We start from the raw sequence: 22,921 nt of genomic DNA, 5'->3' as shown, positions 1-22,921 counted from the left end.
ATTTAACATATATTAGGACAAAATGATTTTTTTTTCCTTAGGTGATCTATGACATTGTATAGATTTGTGATGATCAATTTTGAGCTTTCTGTGAGAATGTAGCATTAATATTTTGAGAAAATAAAGCACCATAGGACATAAATTGTGGTTATTACCATGTGATCCTTTCCTAAGATAGCTTTAGGATGTCCATTTCAGTTCCTGCCATAGTAATTACATCTTTCTTGTCCCTGAAGTGGTTGAATTGTTCCTAGGTTAACAAAACCTCCATAGAAAGCTTCTTCTCACACACTTGCTATATTCTTATCAGGCTATATGAACAGAATGTTTCATAATTTTTTCTGAAAGGATGGTGTTCACTCATGGGATACCTAGCTTTTAAATAGCCACAGTGTAGGCAGATGGGGGGCTGATTAGTTGTCATCTCAACCCAGCTTATTTGTAAGATTTTCCCTAAAGAAGGATGGGGGTGGGAGAAGAGTATATAAAACTATAGTGTGGCTACCCATGGAGCCGGTGCAGGCCTCTGTTAGCTATAGGCTAGAATGTTAGCTGCCCTGCTGAAGTCTCCACCCAATGCGGGTCCAGAAGTCCCACGTCTGGTGAACTGAACGAGGCAACGTGGTACGGGAGTTGGAGGGCTGAGGCAGTGAGGCTACCTAATTAAAATTTTTATTTAGATATCTGAGAAGTGAGGGGGAAGAAACCGGTGGGGACTAGGGGAGAGAAAAGTTAAGGGCTCCCTGCCACCAACTCCACCAGGGCTGCACACGTTGCAAAGCTGATAGTTTGACTTATCTCGACTCCAAGGCTTGGACCAGTTCCGAAGTCTGAAGTCTTACAACCTCGCGCTGAACCTCAACACCTACCAGAGAGACTTCAGAGTTTTCGGTGGTAGTAGCTACCTCTGCGGTTCTCCAAGAGGCGGGGCTGGCCGGCGAGGGAGACTGGAGAAGAGTCCTGAGTTGCCATGGAACCAAGCCCGTGTGACTGCCTGAGCCAGAAGGAGTCCGATGAAATTTACCCCCCGGGATTGCTGGTATTCGCTGGCTCTTCAGATGAGGACACCAATTTGGCCAAGCAGTTTTGGGTGGCAGCATCGATGTATCCTCCCAACGAATCTCAATTGGTTTTGTCCAGAGGTAGCAGTCAACGTCTGCCGGTGGCCGGGTCCTCAAAGGGGATTTCCCCTGGTGAGTAGCTGCCTTCTAGGAAGATTTCTCTCTCCACCTCACATCACCTGGAAGATAGCAGAGTCCCTCCCCACAATAACTACCAAACCTAATCCCAGAATACGAATCTTTCCTTTCAAGTAGTTCTTTACACCTCAGCTATCCTGCTCCCTGACAAGAATCAGTAGGTATCGGGTACATCTAAAAGTATCAAGTAGATTACAGCATCTGTTTGGTTAAACTGCGTAAAGTAGTCAGGAGAAGTTATATGTGGCTGAAAAGATATTACGGTTGGTAGTTGACAAAATAGTTTGAAAAATGAACACAAAAGAAAGGCAGCATCAACTAAGTTCCCTGATCTGTAAGAACTAGTAAGACCCAAGATATGAAACTGCTAGTAAGCAATTTATATTTATTGGTATAGAAAGCTTAAATATGTTCGATGCTGTGGTTTTTCCAATGGTTTCTTTACTTCCCTTTTGTTTTTCAGAGAATATTTACATGAAGTCATTTTTCCTTAGGAAGGATGGTGAGTACCAATTCTTCTGCTCTTCAACATCATGATTCCTAGGGTCTTCAGCAAATAGGTATTAACTATACAGCTTTACACTTTGGCATAACTTTCTGAATTGAATCCATATCCTACCCTATTTATCTAGAGGAAAATGCCTAAATTCCTATAACACATTGAATAGGAATAGCGAAATTAGAATTTCTGTTAATACAAATATGTTCTCTTTAGAGACTCAGGCTTACTTGCCGTCTAAAGTAGGTAGGAACCCTCTGCAGCCAGCAACAGTTATTTCATTGTCTCCGTTTATGAATCTGACTTATAAAGAATCAAGACAGTACATATATGTTTGCCTTCCTACTCATTTAGGTACTACCTTCTTACCTTTGTCCAATTTTATATCAAGTTACATGTAAAACATGATACAATTATTTCAAAACATCTTTATTCCTTTAGAGAGTAAAATCAATGCTGAAATCCTAAAGATTCAGGAATCTGAGGAAAAAGAAAAGTATCTCCAAAAGGTAGGCCAATATTTCAGAACCTCATCTGATTGCCACTAAACTTTCTAAATGACCCCAATTATTATTTTTTTAAATGTGAGAATTCTAATTGAAGATTAAGAAATTCTGTTAAACTTTGGCTCCTCTCATTCTTTGCAAAAGCCAATGCATGTAGAAGAATAACAGAATTCAAGGGAAATGGAGCAAGATGGACTCACACACTTCCCATCCAGTAAGACCCCAAACCAAATACATTGCTCGAACAGGAGAAACATTGTAAGAACAGGAAAAGTCCAATGGGGTTGACTATCTTAACAGCACAAGATTAAATGATCTGAGGAATGGTTTGTTATCTAAAAACCATTCTGACTAAAAGTTGAGATTAAACACATCAGTGTTCTCAAATCAACAGAACATCTCTTTTTGGTGATATTCCTTGTTTGATTCTCATGTTGCAGGCAGAGCCTTTAACTCAACAATTAATAGAGTTTATTTACAGAAACAGTTTATTTGGTTAATGGATCAATTCCATTCCTGTAACTCTTCCTATACCATAAAAGCAAAGGGAGAGGATTCGCTTTGGTCTAATGTCCTAAATCATTGGACATATTGGCAAACTCTGAAACTCTTATCGGGAACTCTACATAAATTACACAACAATGCATTTGAGTTTGCTGTAATTCATTTTGTGGACTATTGGTGATTTCCTCCAAACAAATTAGGTGATTAGAAACAGTCAGCATTTTCTTCTGTTTTTAGGATATCAAACACTATATACTTGTACCAGAACTTAGTGGCTAGAGGGAGTATAATTTTCAATATGGTAAAGATCATTAAAAGTTGCCTTCTTCAAGGAGTTTGTTTAATTTCATTTTAGTAATGGATTAAAAATAAAAAGTGAAAGCAAACTGTTGTCAATTTTTATCATCTTTTATCAAGCAATAAGACAAGAAGGGTTACAGGTAGATGTTCTGCTAATGGACTATTATAGTAGGAGTTTTAGAACTGGTTTCCTTTTCTCAGGCAGTCTATTAACTTATTAAGAACTTAATTTCACAGATAGGATAGGAGAAACTGCTGTGAGCCAAATACCACACTAGCTAATGGGAATGCAGATAAGATGTGGCCCCTGTTCTCAAGGAGCTTACAATCTGATGGGGAAAGCCATCAAAGTCAAGGCTTGTGTATGTGTGTGTGTACGTTATACATATATGTATGACAGATGCATGTAGATAATTCTATGGGATTCTATGGAAAGACATTAGAATTAAATTTAAGAAATCAAAAATCTTCCCAAAGGAATTGAGCTTGGAAGAATATACAGAGCTGCCAAAGAATATATAAAACATCCTGCACCCTGCAAGATCTCTTACTAAGACCCAAATCTGATTATTCTGTTCTCTTACCTTATTAGTCTGCCAGGTATATCCTAACAAAATACCAGACTAGATGGCTCAAGCAACAGGAATGTGTTTTAGTTACAGCAGCCAGAAATCCAAGATCATGGTACCATGAGGTTGGCTTGAGAACAGCTGCTGTCTCACTGTGTCCTCACAGGGCAGAGGGAGAGCGCTCTGGTACCTCTTCCTCCAAAATCAACAACAGTTCTATGGAATATGACCCCTTCTTTATGACCTTATCCTTAATTAGCTACTTAAAGGTCCTATCTCCAAATATAGTCACACTGGGGGCTTCAATATAGGAATTTTAGAGGACACAATTCAGCTCATACACCTACTCTCACTTTTCCATGGCTTTCCATTTTTGTAGGGTCAAGACCAAACTCTCAGCATGGCATTCAAGTTCCTCTCCAACTGGACTATCACTTAACTTCCTATCTCTCTCCTCTATCACCTGTACCCTCCCTCATCCCAGTGTAGTCTACTCTTAACCACTAGACTAGAGCACACACTGTCTCTCCTTTTCCATGTTTGCTACCAAATTGGTCAGTGGATAAAATATATACTTGCTAAATCTAAACATACGTACACTTCTGTGATATCTTAATTGTACATGAAGTTCAAGGTAGTAACAACATTATTCTATTTGTTGGGAGTAGAAAACGAGAGACCTGAAATAGGAGCAAGTCAGCTGGAAAGAAAATGTGACTGAAACTGAGCCTCATGAGTATACAGGGGAGCTTGGTACCACACAATGAAGTTCTAGTCAAACTGTGTCAGAGTTAAAAGGCAACCAAGAAAATCCAGCAGAAACAATGCTCTGATAGATATGCTCAGATATTATGTGGTGTATTCATAATAGCCAGTTTAGTCATTGCATATCACTAAGCTAAGCAGTTTACAGGTATCAACACATATTCTCCTTAGAATATCTTCATGATGATATCCCCAATTAATCAAACAAGGCTTAAGTCATTGTCCAAAGTTTCCACAATCCGTGAGCAGTAGAGACTAGATTCAAAACCTGTATCCTAATTCAAAGCCCATGAGACTCATTGTATTGTGATCATCTCTGGCCATGTCATTGTTTGGTCATGCTGCCAGGTATTCTAAAATTCAAAACTGTATGAATACAAGCCTGAGAAAGTGTTTCCAGCCCTGTGGGACTAAAAATTGTTTCTTCAGCCTGCAACACACTTCCATGTTGCTACAAAAAATGTTCTTCCAGGCCAAGCTCAAGTCACCTCAAATGTGAGGCGTTCCCAGAGGTAAACTAGAGACTGGCAGGCTGGACACTTCTCTTCTTGGTGCTTCAAACAACCTCTCTCACAGTATTTATCAGTCTCTGAAGTGTATTGCAGGTAATTGTGCCTGTTTTTGCCTTTCCTGCTAGATTTCAGGCACCACAGACAAGGGCCTTTTAGAGATCAGGTGGCGTTGGAAGTCTAATGCTACCACTTACTATTTGCATGATCTGTTTAACCCTGTGAAAATCAGCATCCACAGATATAACAGGAGGAATAATAAAAATATCCACTGCACAGAGTTGATATAAGATGCATAAAATGCCCAGTCATACATAGTTTCTCTTCAACAAATGTGAATTCATTTTTCCTTTCTAAGAGCAGAGGTTCTTTTCATTTGCTTAACCCAAGTGTGCTAGTCTTCCTGGTTACTAAAACTCAGTAAATGTGTTGCCTGAATAAATAAGTGCAAAACTGAACAGAAACATTTCTATTTTGTGTAGCCTTTTTCACATATGCCCATATGGCAAATCTTTCTAGGTTGATAATTTTTGCAAGAATGCTCTCAAGAGCTAATTTGTTTGCAAACCTGCTTTAGGTCCATTTTAGCTCAACACCCCTCTTTCTCAGTTTCACTTTGATTTTATCAGGTTTATGATGGGAGGATATGTGACTGTAACTACTAAAACACGATCTATTTTGGGATTCACTATTTTTCTAAATCTACAGTACCCTGTATGTAGTGCTATAACCACTTTCTAGAATTTTTAGCTTGGCTTAATGGCAGAAAGTAAATCTTTATAAATAAGAAAACAATAAGAAGGTTCTTTTTAAATAAGAAAACATTTACAAAGATCTAATCTGAGAAAATCTTCAAAAAATGTTGAACATGTACTATTAATAAGGAAATTACTGGCATCACTTTCATTTTAAAATGGGGGAAAGTAATGTAAATCTAATATTTATTTTCTATCCTCCTAAAAGTACCTTTATAGTTCTTTCTCCCCAGCTATATTGATTTTTCAGTTGTTAAACTTTTATTAAACTTTAATGTTATCCTCCATTTTGTAATGTTTTCTAGGTACACATTATAAATGCTTTTGGTTAGTGAACAAAATGCTATTAATCACAACTACTAGTTCTGTGATGGATATTCATGGCAGAAAATCAAAAACAATTGAGTGTGTCAAGATTAAATGGCTTTCTCTGTCCATAAAAGAAACCTTATAGCACTATATTGAACCATTATTCTTCCTTTGAGAGTTCTAAAGTAGCCTGAAAACATTATAATAAATGAATAGTCAGCTAATTCTTTGAAATAGTAAAACTAATTTGCTTTTTGGTTTTGCCACCTTTAAGAAAGCTCTTTAGCTGATTATTGCCTTATGAAAAGAATTATAAATAATTCATTTACTGGGAGAAGGAAGATATTAGTGTTTTAAGGCATATATATAAGATGGTACAGTTGTAAATGTCCATCTGGGATCAAAGTTTTAACATGAACTAAACTAAAAGTTTTAACAAGCAAATATACAATCTGCAGAGCATTCCAGATATATCTTTACAGGGAATGGGCTAGTTTATCACACAACCTATACAGCAATGCTGATCACACTGCAAACCTCAAAAGTGGGTTTGCTGAATGTGCTAAATGGCACCCTATGAACCAGAGTCAAGTCCAGCTATGACGAGAACAGTATTGGAAAAAGAAGAATCTAAGAAACTTCACAAAGGTGTATTTTCAGACACTAAATCATGAAAGTGGAAAGCTTTCCTATACTTTGTAGGCCATAAGAGGGATATATTTAGAATCGTAGGTCGCTTTTGGAGAGCAAAACCAAAAATGTAGGGAATTTCCTTAGGGTCATTGCCAGAGAGTTCAGATAAAAGAAAATCCTCTGCTATCAAAATGATCAGAAAATCCAAATTTTCTCCCCAAGGTGTTATCTGGCTTTGCTCTAATTTTGCTACCCTTCCCTTATACAACATTAACAGGGTTCCTTTTCCTCCACACAATACCATTACGAAATGGGAGTTTCTTCTTCACCAACAAAAGATACTTAGAGATTTAAATACTTGTTCCTAATTTGTCAAATAATCCAAGTGGAAGAATTATAAAAACAGACTATGCTTCATAGTAACAAGCAAGTATTTTGGTGTCGAATGATATTTAAAAGCTTATCTAAATATGAATTACTCTTTGATATACATAGTACCACTTTGTTTTCAAACATTCAGTCGTATAAAATATATTCAGTTGACAAATTAGACTTCTCTCTTAGTCTTCTTTGGTAAGATATGAAAACATACTTGGGAAAAGTAGAGATGTAAAACCACATAGATAATACAGAAGTATAGCAGGATGGCAGCAGAACTTGCTTGCCTCTTGCTTGCAGCAGAACAAAGCCAAAGGGCTCCTGAGAGAAAAACTGACAACCACCACACACACGGGAGCAACTCAGCAGAAAGAGGGAGGAAAACTTCAAGTAAAGAGTGTTTATAGTGATAGCAGAGCAGTAGAGTGCACAAGAGGAGGATGTCTGCACAGGGAAACCACTGCAGCCCCTGAATCAGGAGCACACACCCATAGGGGACGCTTGAGCGGTCACTGCACTGGCTTAGAGGGGATACAGAGTTGGCACCAAAGTGAGGTGGGGTGGTGGCAGGAGGAGGAAGGAGGAGCAGTGTGAGGATTACTGGCTTGACTCTGAGGCTCAACACAGAACAGCTGGAACCTGAAGCAGGGACAGAATGTGCGGCCCGAGTCTCTGCAGAGAAGCTATCATGCCTAGGCGGGGATATTCAAACATCTCCACACACACTATAATCAGGAAAACGAACAATTGAGTACTTAGGAAAGGGAATGTTCATAATAAGAGAAAACACCTGGGATAAGGCTCTGTTCTGGAAAAGAAAAGAAAACAACGCCCAACCTGTGATCCCCTCTCAACTACACTTCATGCCTATTGGGGGCTCAAACTTAGCCCAGAGGTGGACGCTAATGCTACACAGAGGAAGGAGCCAGCCCAGAGGAAGGGATCGCTATGGGCCCTGCCCACAAATCTGGGACCTACAGCCTTAGGAACCTTGAGTCCGCTACTCTCACGGGAAGGGACCCTTTGGTGCCCTACCACAATCCTTTCTTACTTACTACTGCCACTTACCAGTACCAGTTCTCCAATTACTTCAACAGTCTGAAAGTCTATTCCTATTACAAACCATAAAAACTAAATGAGGAGACAGAACATACGACAAATGCTGGAGAAAGAAAAAATCAATGGTTAATATAAAATATAAACAGAATGAAGACTGAAAATATGAGACAATTACAGTTAGAAGTAATGGACCTAAGAAATACTAAACTGAATTTAAAAATAAAATTGATGACCTCCACAGCAGACAAATGCAAGCAATAGAGAGAATAAGCTCAAAACCACAATGTCAGAGAACAAACAAAACAATGCAGAGAAAAAAGTATTAACATATGAAAATAGTGTAAGAGCCCTTTGGGATAACCTAAAGAGAAATGAGAACCTTATCATTGTCTCCCAGTAAAAGAGAAAGTGAAAGGTAAAGAATATTTATTAAGGAAATAATTGCTGAAAACCACCCTCAATCTGGGAAGTGAGCCAGATGTCATAATCCAAAGGGCCTAAAGAGTACCTTACAAAATAATACCACACAGAAACACACGAAGACACATTATAATAAAGCCGCTTAAAGGCAATGATAAAGACAGAATACTAAGAAATATCAAGAGAAAAAAGGGTAACCAGTACAGGAACACCAAACAGACTCTCGGTGGGCTTTTCAGTAGAAACATGACAAGCACAAAGTACTTGAAGAAAAAGATTTCCAATCTAGAATTCCTTTTCCTACAAGATTAAGATAGAAGGAAGATCTAAGAGCTTTAGTGCAAAGCATAAACTAAAAGAATTCATCAACACCAAGCCCACATGAAAGAACTAAGAAATAGGTTATTTTAAAGAAACAGAAAAATGAATATGGAAGAGTAGATACCTAATCATTCAAAGTGGAGGAGTGTAACAGTGGCACATCAGAATGAGTCAGAGATCAGACTGTCCAGCAGGTTACACAAATAGTCCATCATGTACTAACGTCAATGGAACCTTCAAACAAAAATAGAAGGAATGCATAAGACAACAAAAATGCATATAATATTTAAATAAAACATTAAAGGAAGGCCTCAAAAAATAAAAAGCCAAGAGAAGAAATAACAAAATGTCATGAGTGCAAGGGTGGCTTACTATATGTAAATCAGTTTAATACTTCATAGCAACAAAAATAAAGATGAAAGTTTTATGATAGCACCAATGAAAGTATTTGATAAGATTCAATTGTGTTAAAAACCCTAAATAAGATTGGAATAGAAGGAATCTACCTCAATAAAAGACTATATCTCACAAACCAACAACCAATATTTTATCTAATGGTAAAAAAAAAAAATGAAAGCTTTCCCCATAATATCAGGAATAAGACAAAGATGTCCATAGTCACCATTTCTGTTTAACTTAGAGATTTTAGCCAGAAGTACCAGATAAAAACAGGAAATAAGTGGAATCCAAAAGGAAAAAGAAGTAAAGCTATCACTACTTAAACAATATGATATTGTATATCAAAAATTCCACCAAAAAATTATTAGAAACAATAGATGAATATAACAAAGTAGCAGGTTACGAAATCCACATACAAAGCCCATAGCTTTTTTTTATATACAAGTAAAAAGCAAAAGAAATCAATAAAATAACTCCATTTATAGTAACTTCAAAAAGAAATACTTCTAAAAGATCTATATAAATAACTACAAGGTGTTATCAAAGAATTAGATAGCAAATAGAAGGATATTCCATGCTTATGGATGAGGAGAATCACTATAATTAAAATGACTATTCTGCCTAAAATAATAAATGTAATTCCTGTCAGAATTCCAACATTCTTTTTCAAATAAATTGAACAAAAAATATTGATATTTGTATGGAACCACAAGAGACTTCAAATTGCAAAAGCAATCCTGAGGGGGAAAAGAAAGGAAACAGAAGTATCATGTTATTTAACTTTAAATTTTACCAGAAAACAACAATACTGAAAACATTATGTTGTTGGCACAAAAACAGATACATGGAATAGAAAGTCTAGAAATACTTTCTATGTCCACACACATATCAGCACCTAGTGTCTGATAAAGCAGCTATACCTGGGGGAAAAACAATCTTTTCAACAAATGTTGCAGAAAAAATTGGAAAGCCACACAAAGAATGAAGTTGTATTATTATAGCTCCATGTACAAAAATAAATTCCAAATGGATTAAATATTCAGTTATAAGACCAACAACAATATATATAGAAGAGAACATTGACAGTGTATCCTACAATATCAACAAACTTTTTTTGGAGATATGACCTCTATGGGAAAAAAAAAAAAGATTACCTCAAGTTAATAGCTAGGATAGATGTAGTTGAGAAATATTTAGGAAGTAAAATAACTAAGACTTATATATTGAATATGGAAAGAGAAGCCCAGCAAAGTATCAAAGATAACTGAGTTTTCTGACTCAGTTATCAGGATGCTTAGTGCCATTCATTCCATAAGATGAAGGTCTAGTGTCAGGTGTGTTTGGTTTCTATTTTTGTAAAGGATGAGGGGAATTAAAAATTCAGACTGTTAAACTACTAACTTTGATGTGCCTTTGAAATAATATGAAATTGTCAAATTGGCCTATGAATATACCAGTTAGAAACTCAGAATCTTGGAGCCTCCCTGGTGAGGGCAGTGCAGCACTGTGGGTCTATTGCAGCCACTGCAGCAAGAACCTCTGCAGCAAAGGTTTCATCCCCGGCCAGGAAGGTGACCCGCGTGGTTTGACAGACTTCTTCTGATGCCCACTGCTCCCTTCAGCAGTGTATTTTGGTGGCTCTGCCTGTTCTGCTCCCCATTCTGTCTCTGGTGGACCCTCTGGCCCCCTCCCCCCTCATCTGTGTGTATCAATGGATAAATCTTAGAAAGAAAGAAAGAAATTCAGAGTCCTAAGTATGGACTAGGAATGAGATTTGACTCTTCATGGTGTATCCGTCACCCACTCCTTTTCATTTATTTACTTTTTCATGTTGGTAACATTTATTAGTCACCCACTAAGTGCTGGCACTGTTTTCTAAAACATAGCAGTGAACAAAATTGAACTAGATCCTACCATGAAGAAGCCCTTCTAAATTTTGGTGGGCACACACAGGAGAAAGCATTAGCTTAAGAAATAAGCTAATAGGGAGACTTAAGAAAGGAGATACTACTCATATTTCCACCTGTTCTCTACCTGGCAGTCAGAAAGAACTTTTGAAATTTAAAAAGTATTATTTATATCACTGAAGTAACAATGATTTACACCACTGTGTATGAGTCAAAGGAATAGGCTCACCTCTCCTGCACCCTCCTTTTAAAATCCTAATAGATCAGTCAGGAAACATAGATCAGTTCTGTAGGTCCATTCATCATATCTACATAACCATCAACATAATGAAAACTGGAAAGAAAAGTAATATTTGTTTGCTAAGGACAAGTCTTGATAATTATTGCAGAATGATTCATCCTCAATATGTAATTCCAACATATAGAGAACTATTAATTTATCTGTACTTTGTTGTATTTTAATATGTAATGATCAATATGAACACCTGAAACTTATATAATAATGTTATTTCAATTAAAAAAAATAAGAGTTACTTTAAAAATAAATATATAAACCTGGGGCCCTTCCTGGTAAAGCAGTGGGTTAAAGAAGCTAAAGCTACTTCAGCATGAGTTCATCCCTACCCTAGAGGTGACCCACATGGCACAACAGACCTCTCCTGACCCGCCCGTTGCTCCCCTCAACAGTGTACTTCAGTCTATCTGCTTGTTCTGCTTGCTACTGTCTCTGGTGAATCCTCTCACTGCACCTGTATATATATGTATATATATATACATATATATATATATATGTAAACCTAATCCCTCCCCCAAATAAATAAAAACATGTTTTATGCCCATATTTTCCTCAACATTCAAATTCAAATCTCACTGCTTTTTCAGCCAGAAGTGTCTATTAAGGCAGTTACTTAAAATCACTTTTACTTTCATGCATTTATATGAATGTTTTAAAGCAAGACTGTGCTATTAGGATAATTATTTTTATTTTCCATTAAACTATATGTAACTGAACTAAGAAAAATGTGTAATAGAAATAAGCAAATGCCTATTTTTTTCTTGACAACAGATAAACTTATATTGTTGAAATCTACATTGAAGACAAATGGTATTGATTTCTTGATTCTCTCATCTAATCATTGATGTTTTGCTCATTTTAGTAAGCTGTTATTTTTTAAATGAAAATTATGTATGTCAGAGCTGGGAATTGAGCCAGTATCAAACAATTTCCAGGAGCTACAGAAAGGTGCTTAGATATGCATCTTTTTCCTGCAAGTCAGCATTCTTCCTCTCCCAGATTAATAATCCTCTCACATCTCCTACCCACCCCCATAGATCACTCAGTCAGGTCTGCCTTCTAAAATCAGATTAGTGCTGAAGAAAGGCTTTTCACTGATCATCCAAGTTATCTTTTAAAGTGCATAATAGATCATTTGAGGTCCAACAGGTCTGTATCTTATTATTACAGTGGATATAAATTTGCTATATAGACTACATAGCACATTTCAATTAATAGGCACAGGGAATGGTAATAAATTCATAGTATAAATTCACAACTGAAGCATTCCGTTATCAAAATCAACAAAAGGTACATGCTGCCTTTCAGGATGAAGCCTAATTGTGAGACTTTTCATTGATATATAGGTTTACATTAGACCAATAATTCTCTTTTTCCTCAGTATTGCATTTGTAACAAAGAAGCGGAACTTACTGAGGATTAAGATGATATAGAATCAGACAAAAATTTCCCAGTGCTCCTTGTAGATAGTTAACTCTCAATCATTACTATAAGTTAAAAAATTAAATTCTGGAGTACCTAGTGGGGAGGAATCAGATAATGTTCCATACCGCTATCATACCATAGAAATTTGGTTGTAATTAGGTAGTAGTCTAAATTTGGGGTGTAATTCCCATGTATAGCTAGCTTATAATAAAGAATCCCATCATAAATGTTTAGTTTACGCTAAATAAGATGTTAGAAAGCTTATCAGTTTATAAATACCACTATAATGTAACTATTCTACCCTATAACCATTTTTTGCAAAATGCTATTTTATGTTGCCATAAAATAAGTAAATTAACTTGGAACAAAGCTGACCTCAATCTGGGCTCACTCACCCTGTGCATATTCCCGTAACATATTTTCTACTAAAGTACACATTTTTTATTTGCAAGCAGAGACTATATTTTCTTACCATGTTAATCCTAAATAATTATTTTCAGAATGAGTACTGAATCCATCTTTTCCATAAATAATAGATTACAGAAAATAAAATGGCCTGATACATAAGTTATAGGTATATTCCTGCTGAAATATGAATTTCGATCCATTTATAATTCTGATCATATTGAAAGGGAGAGAAATTTAAATTTTTGATAAAATCATTGAACAAAATTTATAGAAAACATTGGTTTGTTAAATTGTTTCCCCCAAAACAAAAAAATAAGTAAGTCAATAAGCTTTCTTATAACTAAAAATAACTAATTGATGAGAAAATTTATAATACTCTGAAGATTAGCGGACAGAGAAATTTGTGCTGAATAATTAAAACAAATACTATGCTAATTTTCCTCCTTGTTTCTCCTTTCTTCCAACTTCATTTACCACCTCAACCATAAGTCAGAAGTTGAATCATCAAACCCCTAGCTTGCAGAAGAAAAGCAATCCATCCTTCTCTTCCCTTTCCCATTCATCCACAAATTTGAAAACATTGAAAGAAAATTTTTTCTATCAACCTCAAACCACCTGCAACCTACCATTTTTTAAATATCTACATATGCCATCTGTCACGCGAAACAATATTTTATTAGCACCAAATTATACAACAACTATCCTTATTGAAGAGGAGTCTAAGACTCAGAGAAGTGATTCTTTGATTTGTCCGATATCATGAACCTCTAACATTTGGTTAGTGATGACAACAGCAGAGGAGAAAAGGAGAAAGGGGCTATGCCATTAAGCAGAGCAGAACTGGGATTCAGCCCCAAGCATATTTGAATCTACTAATCTCTGTTGCCACCTGAGTTGTTTGGCTCTGAAAAGCCAAAAAAAGAACTAAGCAATTTAATTTTTTAAATGACAATGAAATTCATTAACAATTTATGGGCCCTCCCTGGTGGCGCAGCCTGTTAAAGCACAGCACTGAGAAGCTTAAGCCACTTAAGCATGGGTGCGATTCCCACCCACCCCGAAGGTGACCCACATGGCAAGGCAGACCTCTCCTGACCTCCCGGCTGCTCCCTGCAGTGTTCTTCATCAGTAGCCTGTGCTTCTCCCCACTGTCTTTGGTGAATCCTCTCACCACCCCTGCACCTCTGGCCTGTACCCCAGTTCTGTAATGCATAAATAAATAAATCTTTAAAAAAAATTCATTAATAATTTATAAGACATTAAATTTATAAAGCATTAATCCTAGTTTCCTGGGATCAATATTCACTCCACAATTTACTCTTTAGGAACAGAAATGTAAATATATTATATATAAAATGTGTAAATATAAGAAAATATCCACTATTAAAATTACAAAATCTGACCCTGTATAGCATTACTTTAAAACTATTAAATGTCTTATTAAATTCCATTGATGAACACAACTAAGCACTATGATTAGATGTAAGATTTCTTTTCATAGTTATGAAATTAACAAGTAAATTATTTTCCCCTAGTAATAATTTAATATCCCTACTAATAAGGTAAGCTATCAGGGCTTTCTCTTGCTGCTGGATTTATTTACTTATCCAGGCAGAGATTTCTTAGAATAATTTGCAAAGTTTTTGTTCTGATGACACAGTTTTGTTATTCATTCCCAGAAAACATGTTCAGGAAGCAGAAGTCAAATTAATTTGAAAGCTTTGATTCTGGTACATTATGTTATATTATAAAACTGATTAGGTACTGAAATTCATAATAATGAAAAAAGACCAGAAATCAGAAGAAAATATATATATATATGACTATTACTATTATCTTAGACTCTTGTAACTAAATATTTGTCTGTTGTTATATTAGAAGCCTTAAAGCAATATAATTTGTCTATGGTCCCCAATAGTTACATAGAAAATATTCATGTAGCTGTCAAATTTATCACTGTTTCATTTCACTTTCTAAAACTTTTTTTTTTTTTTGCTTAGGCTAATAATTTGGTATTAGTGTAACAATTTCAATGATACATTATGAGTCAACTCAGTTCAACAAAAATTCATTAAGTATTATATACAAAGCACTGCTAACCTCTTAGGAAGGCTAAAAAGATGAGTAAGACTCTGAAAGAGATATGGCAGCAACTATGAAATAAAACAGAGAAAGATCAATACCATAATAAAGGTACAAAGTGCAATGTAATCACAGTATGGGAGCAATTAATTCCAAATGAGTACGAGAGTAATAGAAAAGTTGGAAAAGAACGTTGTGTATCTCCAGTAATTATCTATGGACATTATTTTATTCCAGCCATACCAAGCTGACAACTATGAAACAACTTAGCTTTTTAAAGAACCCTTAATTTTTTCCCCAGTAACTGACATTGTGCCCAATATTCAAGTAAAAAGTAGAAATGTTGTCTCAAAATAAATGAAATTGAAACCTTGCTGGCACATTAAAAGCTCATCCATATGAGTTAAGAATGACGCAAAGCCATGACCACCAGTGTGCCTGGTCACTTGCTGATCACTCCTGCCCAGCACAAGTGCCTCCAACCAGGTGTATCCATAGGTGTCTCCAGGCACAAACCTAGCTGAGATTTATAGTTTCTCTTGCAGGCAGCAGGGCTGAAGCACCATCCTGATGAATTCTCAGGAATTCAGCAGCTTCTAGGCGTTGCACACCGTTTCCTCCCCCTCAACAACCTTCTTCCCTATCCTGTTTCTATTGTTATCTGGTGACTATTTGCAGGTCACAACTTAGAAATCACCTCCTTTGAGACTTCTGAGACTCCCCTACCACATACACATACTCATACAAATACAGACACTCCCTCTTTGGTTCTCTAAATGCACCCTCTACTAATGCCACCATAGCACATTTGAAAGTATTGTCTTTTTCTCCAAAGTCTACAAGCACCATGCAGGCAGCAATTGTGTTTTGTTCAGCACATTAAGGTCCCATTGTTTTAGCTCCTTATGGATTGAAGTATGTCCCATAAAAAAAAAAAAAGACATGTTAATGTTCTATTTGAAAATAAAGGCACTGGGGATGAAATTAGTGAACACTGGACTTCTCGATCCAATATGACTGGTATCCTTACCTGACAGCCACCTACAGACACACACACACACACACACAGGGAGAAAGTCATGTCACACCAAAGAGAGGCTGGAGTTATCCAGCAGCAAGTCAAAGAATGCCTGCCCAAAGTGCCAGAAAATCACTTGGAGCTTGGCAGAGGCAAGGAAGGAGTCCCTTTCAGGTCCAGAGGAGGCATGGTTCGACCAACACCTTTATTTGGGGCAAAATAAGGCTCTGTTTTCTATGGAACTTTGTTCCAGCTGCCCTAGGCAGAGTACAGTACTCTAAAATGCGAATGGATGGGTAAATGACGTCAAATGATAAATATATGTACATCCCCAATTACTTCTTCCTTCTAGTCTTGATCAAAACAGAGCTGCTTTCATTTTATTTGACCATCTGAAGCTACGAGCTTTCTTTGAGACTCAGTTTTTCCTTTTGTTCTCAAATACCCCCAGTATGACTTTCTGTCTTGCTATCTGCATACCTATGCATAGCTGGACTCCAAAATAAAAAAGTAGGTACGTGTATTTGCCTTTTAAATACAGTCTCTAAAATGATGTAAGAAATTAAGTTTACATTTAAAAAGTATCTTTAATATACTCTCTAGTCTTCATGCCTGAGCTAATGTTTTTACATGTACGGAAGTTTACCTGAGAGTGTGGATGTCTTGGTATCTTAGAAAAGGAAGGAAGGAATAGATTCATTTCCACATAAAAACTGCTAACAAGAGAGCCTCTTGCCCTAGACATAGGAAGCGCATGCTGCTGCAGCTTGCTGACATTGTCTCTTGCTACCCTTCAGTGGTGATTCAGTGTGAGAGTCAATCAATGGCTTCGACATTGTCGTCAGAGTTGGACTAAAATCCAACTTTGCCACTTCCTAGCTGTGGTAAGTTATTTAACCTTAGTAAGCTCCAGTTTCCTCACAGGTACAACAGGACAAGAAAAGTGTCAAACCTTTGAGTTCTTAAAAGAAAACAATTGCATAATGTATAGAAAATTCTTGATGTAGTTCATGCAGTAAAACTTTTAGTAAAAACTAGTTTTACTCAGGGAAAATTTCCATTTAGGATCAAAATCAAAATATTTTATAAATCAGCTTCCTCTGGAAGAAAAACTGGCTTATGTTACAAATAAAAAATACAACTCTATCATGGAAAAAAATACTTTTAGATTTTGCCAAAGAATACAGGAAGGCAAGTGGGAAAAGAAAATTCTACCCTCCCCAGGCATTTATTATTCCATAAACAATTCACCGACTTCCCCCTTCCCCCCTTTACACAGGCCAAAAGGAGAGATGAGATTCTCCAACTCTTAAGAAAACAAAGAGAAGAAAGGATCTCGGTAAGACTTGATAGTGAAGCATCCAAATATATCTGAGGGGTCAACTATGCCAAATTCTCAGGGGTCTTACCCTAAAATTTATTGATTGCTTATATCTAGAGTCTTATCTCTCTAGAGGATAACCATCAGGTAACCTGCAATCCCTGATGAACCAAAGATACCTGCACAGTGTTAGGCTATGTAGGGATGAGGTGTTATTATCAGTGAGCTTACTATCATCTATTTTAAAATGTAGAATATTAACTATTAGCTCCTTCAATGCTTTTTCAATGATGGATCTTGCTTCATTATTGTAAAAAGACAAAGGCTAAATGAAGAGAATCAAACGTAATAAAAATAAGAGCAATACCCTGTAGACTTACCCATGTACAAACATACACTCTGCTGAGTATAAACTCAGTGATAATTTTACCTTCGAATTTCTTCAAGTAAGTAAATTTTGATCAGTAAAAGAAGTAAAACAATTTCCCCTTTTGGTTCTTTGTTTTTAGAAAGAACTGATTTCTCTTCCTTATAAACCGAACGCCAAAGTACACAAAGTAAAGTAAGTCTACCATCAAAAACAGTCTCACCTTTCTAGTTCCCTCATACAGAAGTAGCTCTTTTTCCCTGCCCTGTTTGTCCCTTACCCACAAAACTTCTAAAAGCCCACCCACTGTATTCGAGAATTCTGCCTTGAGTAAATTTTCTTCTCCTTTTCACACGAGAGCCTGCATGCCCACTGGCATAGCTGTGTGATGTGCAAGTGTAAGACGTTGTGCACAGGAGCAGACTCACCTGAAATCTCTGCACACGGCCTTTTTCCTTCACACCCCCTGCCACTGCATTCTCTCAGCCCACACCCCCTACCCCCACCCCTAGGTGTCCTAGGTCATCAGCTCTGAGACCCCCCCGAAGGCTTACCTGAGATTGCCGAGTCTAAGTTCAGGTGGCAAGACATTGAGCCTCACGGTGAGGGGTTAACAGCCTTGTCCCTGGCATGTTAAAGCACCAGGCACATGATTCAGGGGAGTTTAAAGGAAACCAGCTATTACCAGTTAATCATTAAAGAGCCTCTAAAAAAAAAACTCTCCATTATGATATTATGAGTGAACACCAAAGTGGCTAATTCAGCATTCATTTAACATATGTGTACTTGCATAATACATTCAGGGAATAGCTTTCTATTCTTACTCGTGGGTATTGAGGCTAACTCCCTTTTAATGTTATCAAAGTAATCCCTTAAAGAAAAAATGAATATGTCTACAGTAATTTTTAAAAACCTGGGGCGGGGGAGATCACTTCATCACCTGCAATGCTCAACAATTTAATTTCTTGCTTTTTAGTCAGATGATTTGATTTAGCTTTTAAGGGTGGAGCAAAACTAGTCCAATCCAAAGAGTCACACTTATTAAAATAATGGATGAAGACTGCTACTTGAATAGCAACATAGATGTCTGAATGCCCCAGCTTCTGTGACTGTTATTACAGGAATGCTACTCTTGACCCACCTAAGAGTAAAACGTTATTTTACAGCAGATACATCCCTTAATGACTACATGTTTACTTAATTCTTTTATATATCAACTTACTCATTCTCCCTCCTCTGTTCTAAAACCTGGAATTTCATTCCATTTCACTGTCCACATCATCTGTGTTTTGTACAGTTACTGTCTGTATTCTTCTTTTGACCATGAGACATGTACTAACTAATTCATGCCCACATTTATAATTACCCACTTCTTAAACTGTTATTTAACTATTCAATATACTGATTTGTCTATACCTATATTGTAAGCTGCATGAGAAACTGGAACTTACAAAAGATCTTGCATACTACCTATAAGAAGGAAATTAAAAATATTTGTAATAAAAAATTTTAGTTCAAAACTATCAGGAAGATCAGCACTAGCTAACTTAGAAAGTGATTTTTATAAGCATCTAGTTAATTTTGAAACATATCAGACAGAATTATAAAATATTTTAACTTTACCGTTTTTCCCTCTCTCCAGCCTTTCCTATCTACCCCAACCACCACTCCCAGCATTCTCCCCCTCCCCCACATACATATATATGCTTTTTGGATAATACAGTTTTCCTTCTGTTAGAAAGAAAGATCTAAAAAGTGTGTTCTTTGTACATTTTTCACAGCAATATGTTTATACATGCCAGGAATATTAATATTTTAAAAGAAGGCCAACTACAAGGAATAATCAAAAGAAATCAATTACCAATGATGAACTCTCCAAGCCTGCCTCTTGGGTGAACAGAATATATTTAGCATTGGATGAGGTCTTCTCCCATGCTCTTCATAACATAATGACCACCCCTCCCACGTAAAAGTTTACATTTGAACAAGATTCAGTGCACTATCAGAATCCAAGACAGAGAATCTTCACTAGGAAAAATTACAAAAGTTGTTTTCATGCTAGATAGTGCTCACAGCTATGGAGTTCTGTGTACCAAACTGATTCATGTTATCACCAACAGGAAAGTGATATCAGAGTCAGATAAAGAAGATCAAGAAGCAGTCAAAGCCTTGGATTAATTTGATTGACATATGGTAAAGGATGCCTCAACTTTGATCTTTACTTTTGAAACAAACTTCTCTTACATCAGGGTGACTGGGATTGCTTGGTTAAGGTAGATAAATCAAAATTAAATATAGTTACCAGTTACTGTCTGTTTACTTATTTGATACTATCACATTTGGTATTGCACAATAGTCATCTCGCTAATCTTATAAACTCTCAAACTCCTATTTCTCTTTTCATTTGAAGGGTATTTCCAGAATTACTAAATCTGATCTATATTATGACTATCACGTGAACAACAAACAGGGACTTTATGCACCCCACTTTGTAGATCACCAGTAAAAACAACAAGGCAAGAGGGATGAAAGTATAGTCCTGATATATTCAAGTATTCTTACTCTACAAAATATGTAATTCCTTTTTAAAAACTTGGGTTTATTCATTTCAGGCACATGTCTGGAGTCAGAAATGGAACTGTTTCTCGTCCTAACATTCCCCAGTCTAACACACAGAGACACAACTCCAATCTCCCTCACCTTCAAGGGCCATTCCCTTTAGTACTGGGGAAAGAGAAGAGAAAATATTTGTTCTTCCCATTGTCTAGCAGGCAGGGCAGTCAGGTAGAGGAGCATAGGCTCTGCTCCAGTGCTGCAGCTCTTGGCCTCCCCCGGAACTCCTGGACATAACCTCCAAAAGATGTAACTCCCACTCCACAGCGCCAACAGAGAAGTCAATGGTCAGAACTTACAGGGACACACCAAACTTCAAGGGAAGCTGGGAAACGGTGTCTAAATGGGGAGCCTAGTTCATATTTAGGGACCATCACTAAAATAAGTGGAAAATGGATACTGGTGGACAGCTAACAGTTTCTGCCACACTGCAGAGGAGGAAAAAGTGTTTTGAACACAAGAAAGTTAGGCTTAGAAAAGAAACTTAGAAAGCTATAAATTGACAGTCTCATTTCAGCACTATCAATAAAAGCTACCCTGTCAAGATGATGTATTACTTGCCAGACAAGTAATATGTACTATGTAGTAATATGTACTAAATCTGATCTATATTATGACTATCACGTGTACTATGAAGATGAACTCAGCAGGATCTAAACTTTTGAATTTCCCTTTGTACTGATTTCATGCTCCCTGAGAAATTCTCACCTGCCCAGAGAAAGGGAGTGTTCAGCAGGCCAAGACAAACATCAATTTACCTGATGATCATATATTGCAAGGAATAGATATATTAATATCTTAAGAATTGGGTTTAAGCTTGTCAAGCTGAGGACTGGACACTAGACCAAGTTAATTTTACCAAGAAAAAGGCTAATCTGTGAGTTTTCTGGCAGCCAGCTTTCCCTTGCTGATACCTCCCCACACCAGATGTAATAGTTAGCTTTGCTGCAACAGTGCAATTACCAAAATGTATATACTAAATACTCATCATTGTTCCCATGTCTGCAGGTGAGCTGGGGCTCAGCTGGCCTTAAGTTTGGCCAGACAGCTTGCTTCAGGCTATAGCACCAGGGACAGGTCTGCCTCCCACAATTCTGACTGATTAAGGCAACTCTGCTCCTCATCATCCTCCTCTTTGGCATATACTGGACCCCACTCCACCCACGTAAAATGTCTCTGGTATATAGTTGTTCATTATTATTTTTATTTTCTCCCCTCGTCCTTTATACTCCTGCTATGAGTGAAACCATCTGGTATTTTTCCTTTTCTTTCTGGCTTATTTCACTAAGCATGATCCCTTCCAGCTCCATCCAAGTTGCTGCAAAAGCAATGTGTTTTTCTTTTTTGGTTGCTGAGTAATATTCCATTGTGTATATGTACCACGTCTTTTTAATCCAGTCATCTACTTTTGGGCGTTTGGGTTGACTCCATGTCTTTCCGATTGTAAACAAAGCAGCAATAAATATGGGGGTGCAGGTGTCTTTTTGAATCAGTGTTTTTGTGTCTTTTGGGTAGATACCTAGGAGTGGGATTGCTGGGTCATAGGGAAGCTCCATGTTTAGCAGTTTGAGGAACCTCCAAACAGTTTTCCATAGTGGTTGTACTAGTTTGCATTCCCACCAGCAATGCAGGCGAGTTCCTTTAATGGATATATTTTAATTTGGACATAAAAGACATCAAGACCTGCTTTAAAAGGCAATTCCCATTCTGCTAATGCTGCTGTTTTCTGCAGTGATGGAACTTCCCCATCACTGCATGGGGATGGGGGTTATCCACTGACATTGAAATAACCCCAGCCTGTGTTCAGGACTTTTTGTCTAGAATTGCAAATGACTCAAACTAAGACTAAAACCAGAAATTGGTGACCCAGATAGGGCTTCTGCTTTGTATCACACCAAACAAGACAGAGGGAAAGCAAGGAAATCAGATTTCCCACCCCTACTTAATACCTTTTGAACACCTCACTATTTGAATATATTTGAAAACATTTATCACAAGAGGCAAATGTTAACACATTTGGGAGGTTGGCAAGGGAGCACATACTGAGGACTGGGTTGTACAGAAAGATTTTAGAGAGGAAAAAGGGTTATCTTCTGGGGGAAAGCTGGGAGGGAGAAAGGTGGGTCAGCCTCCCTGTAGTCCAAGGCTGAACAATCATTCCCAACTTCCAGCATGTGTTCTGCAAAGCAGTATTTGATTGCAGGGACACTTGGTTGCAGGGGATCGCCTCTTCTCTCAGCACAACTTAGCCACCTCTCTATGCTATTTTCACTGTGGCAAAACATGCCGGCCATCGGGCACACTGTCACTGAGACTCTATGCATGGTGCATGGCTCCTGCCACTGACACATGCAGAGTCC

At 37.2% G+C, this 22,921-nt stretch overlaps 1 protein-coding gene across 1 annotated transcript; it reads left to right on the top strand.

Annotated features, from left to right (window-relative positions):
* The first annotated feature begins 970 nt into the window (after positions 1-970).
* LOC101620253 (chromosome unknown open reading frame, human C11orf88) lies at positions 971-5,141 on the top strand. Its single transcript, XM_004688847.1, has 3 exons — positions 971-1,193; positions 2,140-2,207; positions 4,980-5,141. Exons 1-3 carry the CDS (start codon positions 971-973, stop codon positions 5,139-5,141), a joined length of 453 nt encoding a protein of 150 aa, XP_004688904.1.
* The last annotated feature ends 17,780 nt before the right edge of the window (positions 5,142-22,921 follow it).

The sequence above is a fragment of the Condylura cristata genome, unplaced genomic scaffold (assembly GCF_000260355.1).
Source record: "Condylura cristata isolate star-nosed mole 26May11 unplaced genomic scaffold, ConCri1.0 scaffold00025, whole genome shotgun sequence".
Lineage (NCBI taxonomy): Eukaryota > Metazoa > Chordata > Mammalia > Eulipotyphla > Talpidae > Condylura > Condylura cristata.
The sequence above is the reverse complement of the archived record's forward strand: the minus strand, read 5'-3'. Positions and strand labels throughout refer to the sequence as shown.